This window comes from Pteropus vampyrus, unplaced genomic scaffold (genome assembly GCF_000151845.1).
Source record: "Pteropus vampyrus isolate Shadow unplaced genomic scaffold, Pvam_2.0 Scaffold81, whole genome shotgun sequence".
Classification (NCBI taxonomy): domain Eukaryota; kingdom Metazoa; phylum Chordata; class Mammalia; order Chiroptera; family Pteropodidae; genus Pteropus; species Pteropus vampyrus.
The window spans coordinates 3235316-3255943 of NW_011888862.1; the positions used below are offsets into that span (position 1 = coordinate 3235316).

Here is a 20628-nt window from a genome sequence, read left to right on the forward strand (position 1 = left end):
CCATTGGGGTATGAGCAGAAGTGACATGTGTGACTTCCACAGAAAGGCCTTAAAGAGAAGGGTTTGCCCAACCTTTTCTTCTTCCTGTTAGTAGGAATGTAAGAGTGATGGCAGGCGTTGCGGCAGCCATCTTGACCATGAAATGGAAGCCAAGTCTTGAGTGTGACAGAACAATAAGACAGAGCTAGGTCTCTGACTCCTTTTTGGAGGAGAGCCACCATAGCAGCCAGCATTTTTATATCAGAGGAATGGAAACTTCGGGCATGCTGAAGTTATTATTAATATTTTGGGGGGTTCCGTTATAGTAGATAAACCTATAACCCAGCTAGTTAGTATGATATTACAAAAGTGTACACACAGAGAACTGCTCTTCCAAGCCACCTCTTATCCAACGGTGCTGCTGAAGTATCTCCAGAGAGAATAAACAATTTACATTATTTTACTGGGTCCCAAAATGGCAAACCTCAGGTTGGTCACTCACCTTACTCACTGGATCTGGCCCAAATGATTGAAACCACTTTCCCAAAACCTAATCCAGCATCAAAAATATATTACCGTTGAGATCCTTAAAACGAAAGAGCCTCAGGTTTCCCTATTCCCCTTCCTACACTGGCAGAAGAAAATAGGTAGGAGAAATGACATTCTCCATTCCCCATCCATCTCTCCATCTCTCTTCTTTAGTTGCAGGTCCCCTGTGGTTATAAGCACAAACAACCAATAAAGCAAATCAACCATAACATTGAGTCATATCGACTGTACCACTTCCATCAATAGAAGGTGAGGGACACAGAGATGGAGCCAGAGTGCTGGGGTTCAAATACTGACCTTGCCACTTCCTGGCTCTGTGACCACAGTGGTTATAATCTAAGGATTACATTGGTTGATGTGGATAAAGCATTTAGAACAGTGCCCACACATAGTAAGAACTCAGTAAATGTTTTATATATGTGTGTGTATCGTAAATGTATATACACATATATGCGTATGTACCGTATGTGTATATATGCACACAATAGATACATGCTTTACACACAACATACATATGCACATATGCACACATGGTTGCCTGAGGACATGTACATTATACATAACATATTAATTTTCTATATAATGGGTAAGTATATATATGCATATGTGTTTGTGTGGGTATCTCTTCCTTGACAGATTTACACAAATATTCTGATTTCTGTGAAAACCGAATTGATTCATAAAAACAAAGTACCCTTCTGTCCTAAGTTCAAAACCTTGTCAAATCTTATTCTCTTGCATTTGTAATATACCTAATAATTAAGTGCATCTGCCACTTAAACATCCCCTAAGGGGCTCTGAAAGGCCCAGCAGGATTTTCAGCTGCTCTGGCCCAACCCCAGGAGGGGGATGTGGCACGTGGGTACAGAGCAGGAAGGGTGCCTAAAGCACAGTCTCTGGACCTGCCTCACAAGGCTCTGAACTATAATTTTATTTTCTCAGTGACCACGGAAGCTTGTTTGTGCCATCAGAAAAGGATGCTAATATAGAAATATGAACACACTGCCAATGAAAGATCTCCATAAAGGCACGAATGGATCAAAAAGAAGCTCAGAATAGAAGCAGTGCTCTTCCCTACGCTGCCCCTAAGTTTTTGGAAGGAATAGTAAAAAAAAAGAGGGGGCGGGTAGCATGGTCATTGCCTATGTCCTCAAAGCAGGACAGATTTCTAGCACCAATGTGGACACAGAACGCAGATTATGCACGGTTACATCTACATAGATTGTTATTCCCCGCTTATCCAGAACTTGAAATGTTTTGGAGGCCTCAGTCATTTGTAAAATAGTCAAGTATGAAAACGCTCAGGAGTGGTCAATAGCTGCCACAAAGCTCGCTCAACAAAGCTCACTCCAGGCTACCGCACCTAAAATAATGCAGCATTTGGCACCGCTTAAGTTAATTTACAAATGACGTGTGTTTGTTTATTAATTCGGGCGTGTGTTTTAAGGAGGTTCCACCTTCACAAAATAAATAAATAAAACAAGGCAGCAGATTGGCTATAATGGGAGCTCTGCAATAGCACGGGGAAATAGGAATAGACTGATACATTTAAGTCCAATATTGTAGGGATTCAAGTGAAAAGTGGGCACTTCTGCCTCAATGCCTGCTGCTAACTAAAGAGACACGTATTGAGCAGTACAATTCATCGCAAGTCCCTCAATTATCCAGAACCAAGCCATGAAGGTGGTTTCACTCCATTAACCATAGCAAAGGCACATGTGCGTTATTTTTTAAATATTCAAATTTTTAAATGATGGAAATTTAAAATATGTTTAGTGCTTTATAGTAATAACCTCTGGCATTTCTCAAAACAACTTATATAATCAAGTCGTTTGCTGAAATGCCAGTTAAATGAGGAACGACTCACTGGACGTGAGAAAATTGTGTGTAGAGATTTTTATAGCAATCAAACTGTAGATATTTTTAAACCAAGTAAGCATAGCCTGCCATTTTAAGTCCAAAGTTACCATGGCAACAATAACATATACCCTGTCTCCTCTACCCTAAAGATAATTTTTCGTAGGTAATAAAGTTATAGAAATAATTAAATGAAGCATTCCATTTAAGACTAAACTATGTAAGAGACTAGAATTTGCCAGGCATTCAAGCAACACCTTAGTTTTCAGGTTCCTGCAATGGTGTGTCTAGGCTTCTAAAGAAAGAAGCGTCATGTAACAATGATGTTTCGGTATGTTATTATGGTTACTGACATCGTGTTTAATTTATTCTGGGACATAACTTGTGGTTTTGATCAGTTTTATTACTAACTATTTTCTTGACTGCACTAATGTATCAATGAAAATTTGCTACATTCAGAAAATGCCCCTTTTCAAATATATGATTCTCCCCAAGCGAATACCCTTCAGCAGGAAGTTCACTTGTAAAAGTAGCAACAGATAAAACTAAATCTTAAACTTTTAAATACTGTCACTAAAATAGTCGGCTACTATGTAAAAGAAGAGAGAAATGTCTACTCTAGTAATGTATGTGGCAGGAACATAGCCCAATATTGGTATCATTCTATCACTAGAAGACAATGCTTTTTTTAATACATTTCTATCGTTTCGCTTTTAATCCTTATCATGGTTTCTCTCCCACCAGACTGTAGGCTCTTCCTCAAGGCCAAGGACTCTTATTCACCACCACACTTACACTTTCGACTGCACTCGGGCAATGAATGTGCACAATGAAAGTTGGGAAGTTGGCTGGTAAAACAAGTTATATCTCTAATAATGCCTTTGATGATGTAAACAAAGCAACAACATCACAGCAAATAACTACCATGGACATTCAGAGTTTGGGCTTCAGCTATTGAGTCTTCTTTCTCCCCAGGCATCTCTATAGCTGACTGTGACAATGACAAAACGTTAGACCTTCTCTGTAGCATCATAGAGACATTTCCTCATGGAAAAGGAAGCAGAGACAACCCCCAATTTCATAGGCAGACAATGGGGCGAATCTTTCCTTCATGGTCATTTACTTCCTTAAATTCTCAACTTCCTTTATTTCCTTATTTGGAGAAGCCATCAAAACTCTCTTGAACTTCAGGGAAAGGTCAAGAGAGGCCAAACCCCTTTTATTACGGAGATTTCAAATAACAGTATAGCAGTATGGTGGATATCACAAAGAGAGATTAGGCAAAAGGCCTGGAGGTGGGGATGGGAGGTGGGAAGAAGAGCATTTCCTGACTGGCCAATATGTGGCTCTATGGTTTTTGTTTGACAATATTTTCATGAATAAACACCTGCTTTCCAATATAAAGATAAGTACTATAATAAACAGGGTTCCGATTACTTGATGTTTCATATTAGGATGAACTCTTAATTCTAGGAAACCAAGGTATAGGTTTTTCCATTCTTAATTTTACCCTCAAAGAATAATTTTATATTTACTTCAGGTAACGCTCATGAATGTTCAGCAGCTTTATAGAAATAATAGTAAAGAATAAGGCTTTTAAACAACCTGCGTAGAAATCTCAGAAAGTGAAATTCTATCAGATTTTTGTCACAAAGATGTTAAAGTAAGATGCACCAATTGAAAATTCACACTAAGATGAAAATACAAATATGTTTAGGAATAATTAAACTCTATGGGCATAAAAATTTGACACTGTCCTGGAAATGACCACATTTTTACCAATTTCAACCGAAAAAAAATAGAAGGAAAACTTTCCCGCAAATGTCAACTATAGTTAATTTTCTATGCCAATATTAAGACATCAAGAAGCATTTGTTTAGTACAAGTGAAATAACAGGCTGAAAGTAACTAGAGAACTTCCTCCATCTCATACTTAGTTACCCAGACAGGTGTACCACACACTTGAAGAGAATGTAGCACATACAAACCTACATTTACAGAGGAGATAAATTAGGGGATGACTCTTTGCTTCACTAAAGGAGTTCCTGAAGAAGAGCATGCTTTGGTTCTTAAGTATCTGTGAGGGAAACTCCAGGTTTGGGACTTCAGGCTTTTAGAGAAACCTAAGGCTGAGTCCTTCGAAGACTAATCAGAAATGAGGCTATAGACTCATCTGCAAAGTTTATTTTGTCTCACTGCACTTACAAGGCTGGAAATGGCCCCAGAGAAAGAATGTCAAAGCAGCTACCTTCTTTTTAGCTTGTTGGACAGCTAGGCTGTATTAGACTGGACCATATGAAAATGCCATATTATATGTCAACAAATGGTCAAATGTAGTTTCTTTCATGTCTCAAGATCTTCACCAAGGATTAGGAAAGTGAAGGAAATAAGATACTTAAACGAGTCATTGCACTATTCATTAGCAGCTCTTAGAAGAAAATTAAAAGGTTAAACCTATTGAAAAAATATTTGGCTCACTTCACTGTTCTATGTTATCTTCTTTTGTTACCTGAATATTTGAGTTTGCTAGAAAGTGGCTGAGATAATAAATAAATAAAAACTTTCAGGCAAAAAGAATTTTCCAAAGCTAGTTATAATTCAGTTTTATATCATACATGTTATTATCATTTGTTTCGTTATTTTTATTATAAAGAATGCCTTGTTCATGGTAAGAGTTTAATGGAAACAAATGAATTAGACAAGTAGGTCCATATCAGTACCAGTAAGTAATTAGTGATGTCCAGGATTAGGTACCTTCCTTCTACACCTGGGTCCTTTCATTTGCTGTCTTGTCTCTTGCCCTATTTCAGCCCAAATCCCAAACATTCCCATAGACTATATGTTTTGAAAATTTGCAAAGACCATCTTTCACGACTTCAAAAGTTCAGTCTAGATCAGTGTTTTCCAACTTTGGCATTCTTGACATTTCGGGCCAGAGGACTCTTTCGTGGGGAAGGCTGGGTCCCGTGCATTATAGGGTGTTTGGCAGTGTCTCTGGCCTCTATGAACGAGCATCTGATTTTCCAAATACTGTCCCGTCGCCCTGAGGAAACAGCCTGCCCATCTTCAAGTCACTGACCAAGTAGAGGTTTCTAAGCAAACAGCCACTCTCTGTCACGGTTACTTTGGTCAGAAGTTTTAGTTTTCTTTTTAATGATCACTCACTTGTGGTATCAGGCTGAGGAAACTGCAAGTCAATCACCAAATAGAAATACTGCCATTTTTTGCTCAAATCCCTAAACGCTAAAATAAGATGATAGAAAGTATAAAAGAATTTGTTTCACGTCCAAAATTAGACTTCCATCTTAAATTCTAGAGTTTCTACATTGAGAGTTCACTCCAAGACAAAAACATATGACCAAAAGAAGTGAAAGTTAAGAATGGATTCTTATGACTGGGGACTTTCAGGATTACGCAAATCTAAATGTGTGTGCCTGTGTGTGCGTGTGTGTGCGTGTGTGTGTGTGCGTGTGCGCACGCGCGCACGCGCCAGGTGGGGAGACAGAAGGCAGTGTGTAGAAAATGTCCAGGAGTCCCGTTTTGCTCTGGTCATCACTGTCAACAGAAAGGGAGTAACAGCACTCTACTGAAAACTGTATTTCCAAAGATATGTTTTAGGAGAATTTACATTTGTGATTTCTGTCACCTCCAAGTAAATAAAAGTTTGAGGCCTTGTAGAGGAATAAGAATATTTCTGTGAAGTGATGGGTAACAGCCGTGTACGTAATCTCATTTGACGGCTGAATAAACCGTTTTCCGGAATAAATCAAGCTGGCGCTGCAGCCCAGTGCTGGCCGCCTCTTTGCAGGGTGAGCAGCTATGTAAAAATATTCCAGGAAATGTTTTCCATTAAACTACTTAGAGGAACTAGGTAATCTTGAACTGACGAAGAAAAGTTCCTTTTCACAAGTAACATCGCCAAACATGGAAGTAACACTCCAACAGAAAAGCCACACTTAACTCATTCCAGGGTTACCTTAGCTGCACTGCTCTAAGATCTTAGTGGAAAACGGGCTTTTTTTTTTTTTTCTCTTTCAACTAAGAATTTGCATCTTGAATATAAACTTGGTTTTTGTAATGGAGTAAATCGGGTCATGTTTTTCTTTGAGAAGAAATCCACATTTTAACATATTGAGGATTTTATTTTCTTATTACAATATGTATAATATGTCGAGGGTTGGTTTAAATAAAAATATCTCGCTTCACTTCAATTCCCACAACTAGGCTGGTGTGTGATAACTCCAAACCAGCCCGCCCTACAGCTTCTGTGTTAATGTGAACCAGTTTGTCCACGCAGCTGCACTTTCAGAAGTCACAGGTCTGTGGAAGGAAACCATGACATCCCATGGCATTAGATTTGACCCCGACTGATTTACTTTTTCTCTTTTAAATTGTATGAAGAGATATACCATGCATACAATTGGAAGGTTCAAAATAGTAAACACATGACTATCATGAACATTATTCTGTAAATTCACTGTAATGCCACTCAAAATCCTAACAGGGATATTTGTAGAACATGAAAAGATGATTCCAAAGCAAAAAAATGAAGACTATCTCAGATACTTTTAAAGAAGAGCGAGAGGAGAAAAGTTCTCCTAGGAGATATCCAGGCTTATTATAAATCTACAAGAATTAGGGCAGCGCGGTATTAGCACATGGATGGCAAAACAGACCAAAGGAACAGAGTCCAAAGATGTACAGACATATACGGTAGGGAAACAATACATGAGCGATGGTATTATATAAAGATAGTGGAGGAAAGAATGAACTATTATGTGGTGCTTTACGCATAGGAAATATAAAATAAAAATTGATTTCTAACTCTTACTATTCCAAAAAACTAAAATCCCAATGGAATAAAGACTGAAAAATGAAAAACATACTTAAAAAACAACTTTAAAAGAAAACAAATTATAATAGAAGAACATCTTCATGACCTTGGAGATAGGAACAATTTTAAAACAAGACAAAAAAGGCACAAACCATAAAAGACTTAAGGAAAAGATTGATAATTAGGGCTTTATTATAATAAAAAAATTCGGTGTAACAAAACATGTGTTCAAAAGATAAGCCACAGAGAGGAAGATGATTTTGGCGACACATCTAACTAAGGGTTAATATTCAGAATGTATAAAGAATTGCTACAAATCAATAAGGAAAAAACCAAATAAGGATGTAAATGAGAGAGAAAACCCAAATGGCCAACAACTTGCCCAAATTTTCAACCTCTCCAGGGTGATTCAACATAAAAAAATGATGAACTACCATTTCATACCTCTCAGATTTTTGAAAAATTAAAATGTGACAATCCCTAATGCTGGTGAGGATACAGAGAAATTGGAATGCTCACACACTACTGGTAGGAGTATAAATTTTCAGAGTGAAAACCACAATCCTTTTTGGTTTGTGGAATGCGAACCTGCATTCCACTTGGAACACCCACTAGGCAATGGTTAACTAAGGACTGTTAATTCAGATCATTTCTAAAACTCTATCTTCAGGAAACTAATCGGAGCGGGGGGGAGGTCTCAACATCTGTTATATCCTTATATTCTGAAGCCATAAAATATTCATACTGATCTTTTCCTGAATAAATATGCAACATCTACAGCTTCCTCTTTATTCACAGCCCCTCATGATGTACTTTCCATTTCGAGGTGGATAATGGGGACGTCTTATCTTTGTCATCTCAGCCGCTGTATGCGTGTTTTTCATGTACCATTCTCATCTCTCATCAATTATTTTCAAAGTCCTTCTCACACCTGCTTTGTCAATGTTTTCCCCTTAAAAAGGAGGGTAGAAACCACTGGTTTATGTACTACCTGGTACAACTCTACGCACGAAGGCATTTAATACATACATGCTTTTAACCATAATGATTTAGAAACAGGTCTATTTTCTGGACAGAAAACATCATCGAGTTTTAAAATAATGTTCTTAATGTTCATCAAAAGCTGCCAGATATAAAAGTTCACACTGTATGGTTCCATTTATATGAAACGCAAGACTAGGCAAAAGGATGTTGGCAGAAATTAGGAGTGAGTACCCCCGGGTCAAAGGCACATGAAAGGGAGATTGCAGGGGATTTCAGGGGCTGGTAATGGTCTGCTTCTTAATCTAGGTACTGGTTACTTAATTTTGTAAAAATGAATCAAGCTCTATGCTTATGATTTGCCCACTTTGGTGTATATATTATACTTCGATAACAAATTTTAAAATGATTTTGTAATATTCATGCCTCTTTCAAAACATCTAAAAATATTTGTGACAAGATATCATTAAATAATAGAGCTCAAACCAGTTTCCGGTAATCTGAGATGGTGGCGCTGCAAAATGGCGATAATTCACGGAATGGAAATTCATGTCTTTAGTGCTCTGACTTCTGTTTTACTTACCATAGAAATTGTCAGAATATGCCACATGAGAAAACTGAAAGGAAAATATAAAAGAAAGTCCTGCATCAAATAAAGTTATCTTAAGGGTGTGAATTTCTCTGCTCATTACATCTCCATTCTTTGCTCCTTGTGTGAAGGAGCAGATGCCTCAGTTTAAGCTGTCATTTTAAAATCCATCATTTAAACATTCTTTTCGGGGAGTGGACGTGAAACGCCACATTCCCAAACCGAAAAGGGTGACCTGATGCACATACGAAAAAGCAGGTCTTCTAGGCTCCTTCTAATCTTCGCTTCTTAGTGTTCCTGCTTTTTTTTTTTTACACTAGAACTGTTTTCCCAGTGTGCTCAGATCTCTCAGAAGACACCAACTTAAAGTGTCCACCTGGGAGGACGGAAGTTGGAAAAGGATCTCTGAGCAACGAGGGAAAAATCTGTCCTTTCTCTTCCAACTCCTGTGTCTCTCAAACACATGGAGAAACATAATGAAGCCATGAGTACAGACCCTAAGGACAGAACAGAACGTGCAGGAAGGTTGCCTTAAAGGCTTAATCTGGGTAGATATGATTATAGCTAAGGAGATGAATTCTAAATTTAGAAAGGCCATCAAGGTAATTAAGAAATGAGATAAGATCCTTGATGTCTTTCTGCTTGGTGAAGAGAACAAAAGATGATGAAAACAATTTGAATAAGCAAAACAAATCATATAGATTTAATCCTTTCAAAGATAAAGTGCACTGAACATCAGAACAAGTTCCGAAGGAAAACCAGGCACTCTCTATTCCCAGGGGCGTTTGATCTCATTATGGAGATGGTTTAGGTACCATTTCACTGCAAAGAAAGAATGAATTCAGTGGTCTGAAAGGCTCCCCCTTATATCTACAGATTCTCTGGCGATGTTGAAAAAGGTGAAAAAACAAAACTCTCTTCAGCTAGAAAAATCAAGCATGCCTTCTGGAAAAATGACACTTTTTAAACCAGAGAGCTTTCCATTCTGCAGACGTGCTCGACTAAGTCTTCCATAATGCTCTGACTCAAATTTTATAATATCATGAAGAACAAAAAGTTTTCAATCCCTCTTACTTAGAGCAGTGGTTCTCAAAATGGGGCGATTGTTATTTGGCAACGTTTGGAAACATTTTTGGTTGTCACGACTCGGGGAGTGATACTGGCATCTACTGGGTCGAGGGCAGGGATGCTGCTCGACATCCTACAGTGCGCAGGGCAGCCACTCCCAACAAGGATCATCCAGCCCAAAATGTCAATGGTGCTGAGACTGAGAAACCATGCTTTAAAAGGATACTTGAAAGGGAAGGAAAGGAGACTTCTTCCATTTCAATATCTGTCTCCAGCTGCTCCAAAGAAGAAGGTAGAATTTAACAGTCGACAGAAAACAAAACAATAAATAAATAAGCAAATACTGCGCACTAACTCTACCTCAAGATTATTTACAATAGATCCTGTCACACTAAGTTCAAATATACTGAGTTGAATACAGCAATTGAGAGTAAAATACAAAAGATCGGGTTTAGATACTTTTTCCTTTTGGCAGATTTTTTTTTTCTAACCAAATAAGTAATTTTTACTTCTACACATTAAAATCCTATTTTCTGACTACTAGAAAATGTATTCCTCATTTAACGAGCGGTAAGCTCCTCTATCAGATGTAATTTCAGGTGTAAGTATCAACCTACTAAAATAAATTTTTAAATAAATGGCCAAGATTGATCAAGAAAAATAAAAAGAATACAAATTACCTATGTCACTAGGAATGAACAAGGGAACATCACGACCGATCTTAGACAAGAGATTTAAACAGAGAATACAAGAATATTATCAACAACTTTATGCCAATAAAGATAATAACATAAAATGGAAGAAGTCCTTGAAAAATACAACTTATCAAACCTGAAACAAAGAGAAAGAAGAAATCTGAATAGTATTATTTTTGTTAAAGAAATGCACTTCAAAAAAATTCCACAAAGCAAGCTCCCAACCCAGATAGCTTCCCTGGTGAATCCTTTCAAATATTTAAGGAATAATGCCACTTTTAATATTAATAATCAAATAAATAAATAAACGAGGACCAGGTTCCATTCCGCCAGTCCTTCTGGGATCACACTAACGATCATGCTTTCCATGCCAGAAAAGTTCATACTTCCCTTGTTCTCCAATTTATGCTTTGAAAGGGAGGAGGCAATAGACTAAAGATTAAAAACATTTTTGCAAGATTCATTTATTTGTGTCCCTTTGGAATCAGTTAAAATTTGTTACTCCTCATCTGGCTTTCGGTGCCCCTTCCCCCATCTTATTTTCTACTTTACCCCACACCGACTCTCTGCCATGGCCAGGCCAGTTTCTTCAAGATCTCACCAGTAAACCTTGCTCACTTCTAACTGTCCTCCATGTTTACGCTAATCCTTTCCATCCTGCTTCTCAAAACACCTAAAATCCAGGTCTCCTCCAGAAGCTTCATGTAAGCCAGAAGGTCTCGGTCTTCTCAGAACTCCTTCCAGACTTTTATTTGAAATTTTGCAATAGACACTAATGATTCTATCTCAGTGGGTTTCTCTTACCTCCTCGGGTAGAATGTCATTTCCCTCCATCTGTTGCTTCCATGCTTCAAATCTCTTCATGATTTTCTATGGCCAACAGGCTAACGATCAAGTTCTTTGCTGGCCTGGCCTTCTCTCCTCGCCTCAGCTCTCCCTGCGCCTCCACGTACAGGCCATGCCCAACTCCTCAACATGCCCACGCAGCAGCCACCTTCATGCCTCCTGCTTTTGCACATCTGTACCCAGGGCCTGGGATGTCCTCTACAGGACCCTCTGGCCCCTGTCATCCTGTTCATCCTTCAAGACTCAGACCAAAGGTAACTGCCACCCCAGGGAATCTCTCCATGAAATAACACCCGCCCCATGTTTTTGTTGTTGTTGTTGTTGTTTAAGACAGGAAATTTCTCCAGGACCCTGAACTCCTATTATAATGGTTCACCTGCCTCTCTGAAGTGACTATGTGCATCTGAGGACAGGACTGGGTCTCGCTTATTTATTTTTTGCTTCAAGAGTTAGCACAGTACCTGGCTCATCTGAGCAGAACCCCGAGTGCTCGGTGAGTGAGCACCTGCCAGCCTTCGTGGTGGTGAGCATGTAACAGGAAGTCAAAGCCTGAGGGATTGACCCACACTACTTGCATAGCACTTCAATAGGTACTCATTCGACCCAACTGCACGAGCTGAGAACGGAAACACAAGGCTGTTGCTAATGTTCCAATCCTCAGGGCAACAATGATTTTCACTGAAACAGTGCTTTAGGTCCAAGCTTTCCTGAACTTTAAAAATCTGACAAGAAAGAAGTATTTTTCACCAGAGAGGGGAGAATACTATATAACATCAAAAGAAAAAAGCTAAAGGCAAAAAAAAAGTAATGAAATAATACGAAAATGTTCTTTAAATTGTTTGTGTCTGTGTGCCTACAGCAATTGTATTACTTCTAAAGTGACTTCAAGCTCTGAATTCTGTTATTCTATGAAAATCTGTGCTAAAAGTATTAATAGTATTAAAGAACAATAATTAATGTCATTTACCCTATTTAATTTAGTACAATTTATCGTAGCTTGTAATACAGTAATATAATTTTATATATCTTGAAATCTATACATTTATAATGCAGATAGACCTTAATAATGTGCATTTTGTGACAAACTTTTATCTTTTAACAGATATATGTGGAGCACCTACAATACACCAATCATCTGAATGACCACTGGGATACAACAATGAATAAAACAATCTTTGTTCTGGACAGATTTGGTATTTGAACAGAAAAGAAGGCATATGAAAAACACTAACAAGCCAGCCAATAGTAACCAGAAAAATCATGCTAAAATTATTAAATGGATGCTATTGGCTTAAAAATCCAGTAGAAGCTCTTACCAACATTCATGTAATGGACCCATGACATTACCCCATATTCTCTATTCTTTTTGTAAACTACACCAACCATTGTCCACAGAACTTGGCTTCAAAGCTATTCTCAGAATACTTCTGGGCTACTTGTGTCACCAGCTGAACCATGCACCTAAGGGTCAATTGGAGTTTGTTCCTAAACCTGTTTATGACTGTTGTACTTGTTACTGTAATTATGAATTTTAATTCAATATTACACAAACTAATAAAATATGAGTGCCAAAAGAAAGAGGTTTTATTTCTTTGAACACCAAGTTGATTGTTTCGGAAAGTCTTAACAAAGAGATGTCACTTGGAAAAAATGATGGCCCCAAAAAAGTACGGGTAAGACAATTTTAAAGGTTTAAGGGGAGTGGGGTAGGTGATACTAAAAGATTGTGCACAGAGATTGGTTCCCAATGCCTTAAGGTCTCATTCTATTTTAAAAGAATTCGAAACTAGAAGTCAGATGCCAATAAAGAGTCTTCAAGGAATTCTAACCGGGACTCACACTCAAAGCAAAGACCTGGACTCTACAACAAAATATCGGCGAATTAATGTTTAAAACCGACTAAATGTTCAAGACACAAATGTGGCACTTTTTATGATTCACCCCTTTGGCATTTTCAATAAGCCGTCTAACTGCTTGACCCTGGATGCAACAGATAAGAATCTTCTTGAAGAAATCCTTGGAGGGGTCAAGTGGTTGGAGCAACAGCTTTTTCTGAAGCAAAAATATACAAAATAATTACTTACTTCCTGTTTGTCAGAAACAGTACTCTGTGCTATGGGGCTATGAGGTTTATTCAAAATTTCAGTGTGCATGACAGATTTGCAGGAAATGGTCTCCAAGACCAAGGGTGGGCTGTTACTAGATCTTTACGCTCAGAGGGAGGGAGGCTAGGACATTCTGGGAGTACTTCCTGCCCAGCTAGTCATCAGGATACCATGCCTTTGTCTCCAATTGCATCTGAATTCCTGAGCAAACTTATGGAACCAAATGTTACATGTATGAGTCCTCAGTGTTTCCTTCTGAGTCTTGCCTCTGAAGGTGGCCTGGGCTCTGTGTGGGGGGTGAGGAAAGGCTCTCTGGAGCAGCCAGATCTAGGGAGAAGAGGACAGGAGAAGCCAAAGCTGGAAGCACTCCTTCACCAGTCTCCCTGGAGAAAGGCCAGTCATCCTGTTGGCGGCTCGTCCAGATGCCAGCATTCAACACGACTACAAATGATGCCTGTGATGCTGGCTTCATAGAAACAAATAGTGTTCAAACAATTAGAGAGCTGTTTCCTCCTGTTTTTCAAGCATAACATTACCCTCTCGTTTCTGTTTTCTAAATTTCATCCGTTTTGATCTGTAAGGGCCCAGAGAAATAATTTCATCAAATGTTTTCATTTTGTAGTAAACTGAGATTAAGAGAAAATGATTTACCCAAGGTCACATAGAAAGTGAGTAAAACTGCTGAGGCAGGCACCCGGGCCTCTGGCTTGCTGCCCTGCTTTTCCTTAGTTTCCTGGCCCCAGGGACCAGCAGACCCAGCACCGCCTGGGAACTTGTTATAAACACAGAAACTTAGGTCCCGTCCAGGCCCTGAATCAGAAACTGCTTTTTTAAAACAAGATCACAGATGATCTGTATGCACATCACAGTTAAAGAACTGCTCCAAACCAGTTTTTTTTAAGCTATATTGTGAAGTGTTTGACTGCATTTAAGTCAGAATCCTCATAAAAAAATGTCCTTACCACAAAATGGATTAAAAAAATTACTTAGCTGTTTTGCTATATCTGATCATTTCACCTTCAATTTTCATTTAAAATTATATGCAGTTAATGAAACAAAATCAGCATTTCTCTCTGGATACATGATCCATGTTAAAACAGGATGGATATTCCACAAATGCCCCCTAAGAGGTTATTGCATTGACTCTACTTAGTTGCTATGTCTTCAGGTCTATGAACAAGGTGACAATCAAAATTCTGTTAGGCAACGGGATTCCCGTCAGATAAAACCAGAGTAACACCAAGAATATGTGTGTGTGTGTGTGTGTGTGTGTGTGTACACCTGCACAATGGCCAAATGTGGAACTCTTCAGCCAGTGAAATTAGTTTCATCACACTCAGGTAGTGTACTGCAGACAAATAATACATAAATATCTTCCCATTGTGCAAAAACAACCAAAGTTACTGAATAGTCACACTGCAAATATCCACCGCCTCATTGCATTTACATGAACCATCCAGAATAGGCAAATCCATGGAAAGTAGATTAGTGGTTGCTAGGGGCTGGGGGGAGGGGAAGAATGAGGAGTGACTTCTAATGGGTCCAGGGTTTCTATTTGGGGTGATGAGGATATTAGATAGTGCTGACGGTTGCAGAACTCTAAACATACTAAAAACCACTGACTTTGTACACTTAAATGAGCAAATTGTTAAGGGCATGTGAATTATATCTCAGAAAAGCCGTCAAAAAATATCAATTGGCTCAACAATAAAAAAAAATGTTTTAAGATGCGTCGAAAGATAAAATTGTACACACCATCACTGCTCATTATTTTATCTTTCAACCTAAAGATTTTGAATACCTTAAAATTTGAGTGTGAAGGGACTTTTATTTCCACAAACCTCACCCATTTTACCAGGAAATTAACTGATACCAGGTTAAGGAAGTGACGCATATAAAAACCAAAGCCCCAACTCAATGGACCAATAGTCAGAATTTTCCCAGCATTACATCATTTCAATTAAAACATTCATGGGTACGTTTGGTAATGAAATACATCTGGAAAAATAAAACCAGTTCATGGCCCTATGGTGTATTTACCAAGGACCTACCAGAGAAAATCAGTGTTTCCTTTTTAGCGTGAAGGAACTTTTTTTTTTTAATGTAAAAACTAAAAACTAAAACCAAGGAAACTGCCAGAACCAGTGAGGTATGCACAAATTAACATAAATTGGCAATTGAAGTGTAGAACCAACAATTGTCTGAGACACAAAGTACTTCCTTGAGAACGGGCCTCTGGTTTGGGCATTTGCTTCATGAGAACTTCCACACCTATTGAAAACTAAAACCCTCACTTAAGCCTAGGGTATTGTGAAAGCCATTCTCAAGAAGGTGTCCATGTGGCAATTCGAGGTTCAGTTTCTAACTCGTACAAATCCCAATGCTCAGTGTTAAACACACACACACACACACACACACACACACACACACACACACACACACACAGAAATAACTTCATTTTGGGAAAATTAGTCAATGCTTTCTTCACTACTGGACTTGTGTGTAACTTCAACATCTTTTGCCTGAAGCACTACCAAAATAGTTACGAGCTGAGTGGCCGCCCTGATTTTTGCCTATGAACCTCTTTTAAGAGGGAGCAGTGAGTGATGTGACTTTTAATGGGCACAAAATGACCCCCCCCCCACACACACACACACACTCAGCAGCAGGAATGTAGGATGGGGATAAGTGGCTAGGGATGGCGGGTGGGGGGACCAGCAGGCAGAGAATTGGCTAAACCCACTGACTTCCTCATCAGGAATGCTTCGGAGGGGCTCTTCAGTGTGTGGCTTTTGTGGCGCTGGTGGCTGGAGTCTGCCTGCCACTAGAGAAGGATACCAGAGCAGGGAGAGAACCCCCTTTCCCCAGCACAGCGCTCAGGCATTTCCAGGGGTGCAGCAGAATTAGGTTGATTTCCACTGCACTCTTTACGAGTTTCCCCGACGATACCGAGTCCCCATTTAAGGATATGTTGCTGACGGCAGCATTTCGGGGTGTTAAGAGGTGACAGAAGGAATCCTCCAGCCGCTTAATATCCGCCCGGGCCAGGTTGGAGATGTGTCAGTCTCCAGAGCTGGGCTTTCACCGTGACTAGTCGATCCCCCAACTGGTACCCGCTGGGTACACGGTCTCCACCTGCACCCAGGTCCGCATTTTGATAGTTGGAAGAGGACAAAGAAAAGAAACCCTCGGCCCCATCCTGTCTCCCTCCCCTCCCACTTTTCTGGTCTCAAGGGTCACGGCTCTTCGATGGGGTCTTCCAAGAGACTTGGGGAACTGGGCGTTTGTTACACGTGGGTTTAAGGCCACTAGGATCACGGCAGGGTGGGACGAGACCGGACTCGGAGCTGGGAGCTCCGGCGAGAGGGAGGGACAGCGTCCCGGGAAATGGGCAAGAAGCTCCTCTCCACCGACCCCTTAAAATAAAGCAGGAGCCGGCCGGGCCGGGACGCTCCATCTGCTCTCCGCAATCCTGCCGGGAGCCCCGCTCCTTCCCTTCTGCGAGCCGCACGCCCGAGGGTGCAGTCGGTGAGCAGCCGGAGCGGGGACGCCCCCAGGATTGGACAGGGACACGCACCTGGGCGTTCGGGACACCTGCGCCGCGCCCCTCCCACCCCCATTCTCCGCGCCCCCGCCCAGGCCTCGCGGCGGAGGTGCCCCGGGAGGCTTCACCTGGGTGGGGGCGCGAGGCCGTGGCCGTGGCCGTGGCGCGGGGCCAGCGCGCTCGCTTACCCATGGCTGGAGACGGGCGGGAGGGGCGCGGGCTCCCCGGGGACGAGTCGAGCCGGTGGCACAAGTTTGCAGGTCGGGCGGGCACGTGCGCGGGCCGGGCTCCGGGCGGGCTGCGCTGGGCTGCTGCTGGGCTAGCGGCTGCCTCCTGGTTCCTGGCTCCTGGCTGCCGGGCCGGGGTGGGAGCGTGGCGCGGCTCCGCCTGCACTGGGGGCCGGCCGCGCGGAGAGGGGCCCTGACGTCAGCGCCAGGGGCTTTGCGCGCCGGCAGCAGGGCCCGAACCCGTCACAGGCGCCCCGAGGCTGCGGGCCAAGCTCGCGGCTTCCCCCTGGGAGCCCCCAGCGAGCACCTAGGGACCCGGAAACCGGAAAAGCCACTGAGGGCTTGGGGAGAGAGGGGAGTGGGCTTCTAGGATTTTGGAGAAGAGAACTCTTTCAGCCGTAGGGGCTTTGTGGTCTTAGTCATCACCCATTGTGCAGATAAAGTAACTGAGGCCCAGTATTTGGCAGTGTTGCTCCGATCCACGGTCCCGGATCCTTTCGTTCACGTATGGGCTCCGGGTGGTTGCTTAATTCAGCAGGTCGCAACCCTGGTTGCACGTTAGAATCAGTTGGGGAGCTTTTGAACCCCGATTTTATCAGGGCCTCGGTGGGTGGGACCGAGGCATCCGTGCTCAAAAGCTCCCTGGGTGATTCCAGTGTGCAGCCAGGGTTGCCAACACTGACTGGAGTTACTTGTGGGTGACAAATGACTTCGAAGGGCACAGGTGGCACTCTCCATTCTGGGGTGGCGACCGATTTGCTGGTGTCTGTAATCAGCCCACTTGCTCCCTGGAAGTCCATCCCCGGCAGGCTCTGGAAGGCATCGCAGACTCGCCCCAGTCACCGCTTCTCCCGCTGCTCAGGCCTTGCGCTTGAGTCTGGAAGTGAATTAATGGTTTAACGGTGTCCAGGGTTTAAATTCCTTTTGTCTCCTTAAAGAAGAATTTTCCTGTTTCCAAAGGTTTCAGAATAGCTCTGATAGTGCGGCAGTTTTTATACGGCTAATGCTTTCTGAGGCATTTCTGAGCCCAACGGTCCCCACTGATAGTCTATGTTGTGCTTCTTCGTTGTTTTGAAAATACATCACGTTACTTGAACTCAGGGTTACATAAACCCTAACGATACATAGTACCTTAAAGGACACTTAAGCCAGAAGAAAGAGGCTTCAGGACTGAGAAAGGGTAGAGGAGGCAAAGATTTCATCTACTGAAATTTATTGGATTAGGACAGATTTTATGAAGGCGGAGCTCTAGAAAGCCTAATAATGCCTTGCATAAAAGGACAGATTTGTGCTAGGTGGATCACTGGCTCATTTCCGCAATCCCCCCACCCCCCATAGTCATTTCCTAACCAATCTTCATGCAGTAATAAAACAGCAGGGAGCTCATAGGTTTAACTTTCTGCCCCCCCTCCTCTTACAGGAAAATAATCTATTTGAATGAGGCCTGAATGCACATGTATGCAGGAACCAACTGCTGGCTATAGCTCAGATGGCCCGTATAGGGCCGAGGCTGAAAAGGGAAATGGCGAGGGCGGGGGGCAAGGAGGAATTCATTCTAAGACATGGTTTGGGGAAGAGTATTTGGTTCATTTGGTTCCCACATCGCGGGAGGCCCCTAGGAGACAGTGAAAACAACAGAATGGGACTTGGGCGAGACAATCTGAAATAGTTTTGGGGCAAGATGCGCCCTCACTCAGCTACTGTGGAAGCCAGAACTCTAAAGTTTTATGTACTGAGATGAAAGTAAACCCTTCGGTCCACTTTCTGTCATTCCCTAGAAGTCTCGATTTTTCTTTTTTTTTTAACCAAAGAAATAACAGCTGTCCAAATACTGGTGCTAGTCACAGTGGGATGCAGTGATAAAAACCGAGTTAGAGCGAGTGTGTACACAACGGTGTACACATTTTAATAGAAACGTTTACTCACGTTGGAAATGTCACGGGCCGATTTCAACAAGCAGTTGTCCTGAAAACCCTTAAGAAAAACAAAACAGCAGTTGGGAAATTAGCAAGGCTACTGCAGACAGGGTGCAGAAGTCACCTAATATACACATTCAACTATTAGTCAAAGAAATGCTATTCCCAAGTCATAAACCATTTTTCTCATGTTAAGTAACTAAAATCTTTTAAAAATCAAGCAAGATTACCTTGCTTGGGTAGGTGAGTAGATTGGTAGAGCCTTTCTGGGAAGCTATTTGGCCGTATGAATCAAGAGACTTAAAAATACTCATAGCCTCCGACCTAATAATCCTGCTTCTGGGACTCTCTCCTAACTGAATAATGACCGTTTCAGTAAAAATTAATGTAAAATAATGTTTATCACAGAACAAGATATATAATAGCAAACAAAACAAAAACAAGAAAGCAACAATGTTTCAATAGAAGGCAAATAGTGATATAAATTATTGTTGACCTAGTTCAGTGGTTCTCAGCTGTAGATGATTTTGTTCCCAAGGAGACATTTGGCAATATCTGGAGACAGTTTTAGTTGTCACTTCTGGGAAGAGGGTGTTACCGCCACCTGGTTGATGGAGGTCAGGAATGCTGCTAAATATCTTACAGTGCACACAATGGCCCCACTGCAACAAAGGTTTACGATCTAGCCCCACCTAAACATCAGTAGTGCTGATATTGAGCAACCCTTATCTATACGATTATACATCACACAGCCCTGTTTCCAAAGAATGCTGTGGGAAAATATCCAGAGATTTTTAAAAAAATTTTAAAAGCAGAATAAAAAGCTGAATGTACAATATAATCCTAGTACTACTCATACGTTCATATATATGTGTTGGAAAAGATTGAAAGAAAATACATTATGGTAGAGACTACGGGGAGGAAGAAACTTTCCTCTCCCCTCCTAGGTTCTTTCGGCTGGCTATAATAATTAAATTGACATGAAAGATTAACAAGAGAAAAAAAACAACCACGTTTAATTACATATATACCTATGGGAGCCCCACATGCATGAGAGAGTCAGAGAGAGCATGGATGATTGAGGTATGTATGATATTCTGAACTAGGGATGAGGAATGGTCCCTTGGGGGCTTCAAAGGATCATTGCAACATGATAAGAAGAACAGATATTTAGTAAATAGAAGTTTGCCCTGCCATACAGGTAGGTCTTAAAAAGTTACTTCTGGTTATAAATCTTATTATGGGCCAGGCTCCTAACTTAAATTCTTTAAAGGAGAAGTAAAAGTTTCTCATGAGCCTGTAGAGTCTCGATTGCTTTCAGCTCAATGTATTTCACATGCCAAAGTGGCACATCTTGGGGAGGCCTGTTCTGAACCTCTATAGGCTATTACTTATTTACCAAACATATATCGTCTAACTAGCCACACAGCTGGACTGC

At 41.1% G+C, this 20628-nt stretch overlaps 1 protein-coding gene across 1 annotated transcript in view; it reads right to left on the reverse strand.

Moving 5' to 3' along the window:
- Positions 1-17422, reverse strand: part of GPM6B (glycoprotein M6B) — a 152586-nt gene extending 135164 nt beyond the window's left edge. The window contains exon 1 of the mRNA XM_011362940.2: positions 17236-17422. Coding sequence (XP_011361242.1) covers positions 17236-17239 — 4 coding nt within the window. The 5' untranslated portion in view covers positions 17240-17422. The remainder of the gene's footprint in view (positions 1-17235) is intronic.
- Between the last annotated feature and the right edge of the window lie 3206 nt (positions 17423-20628).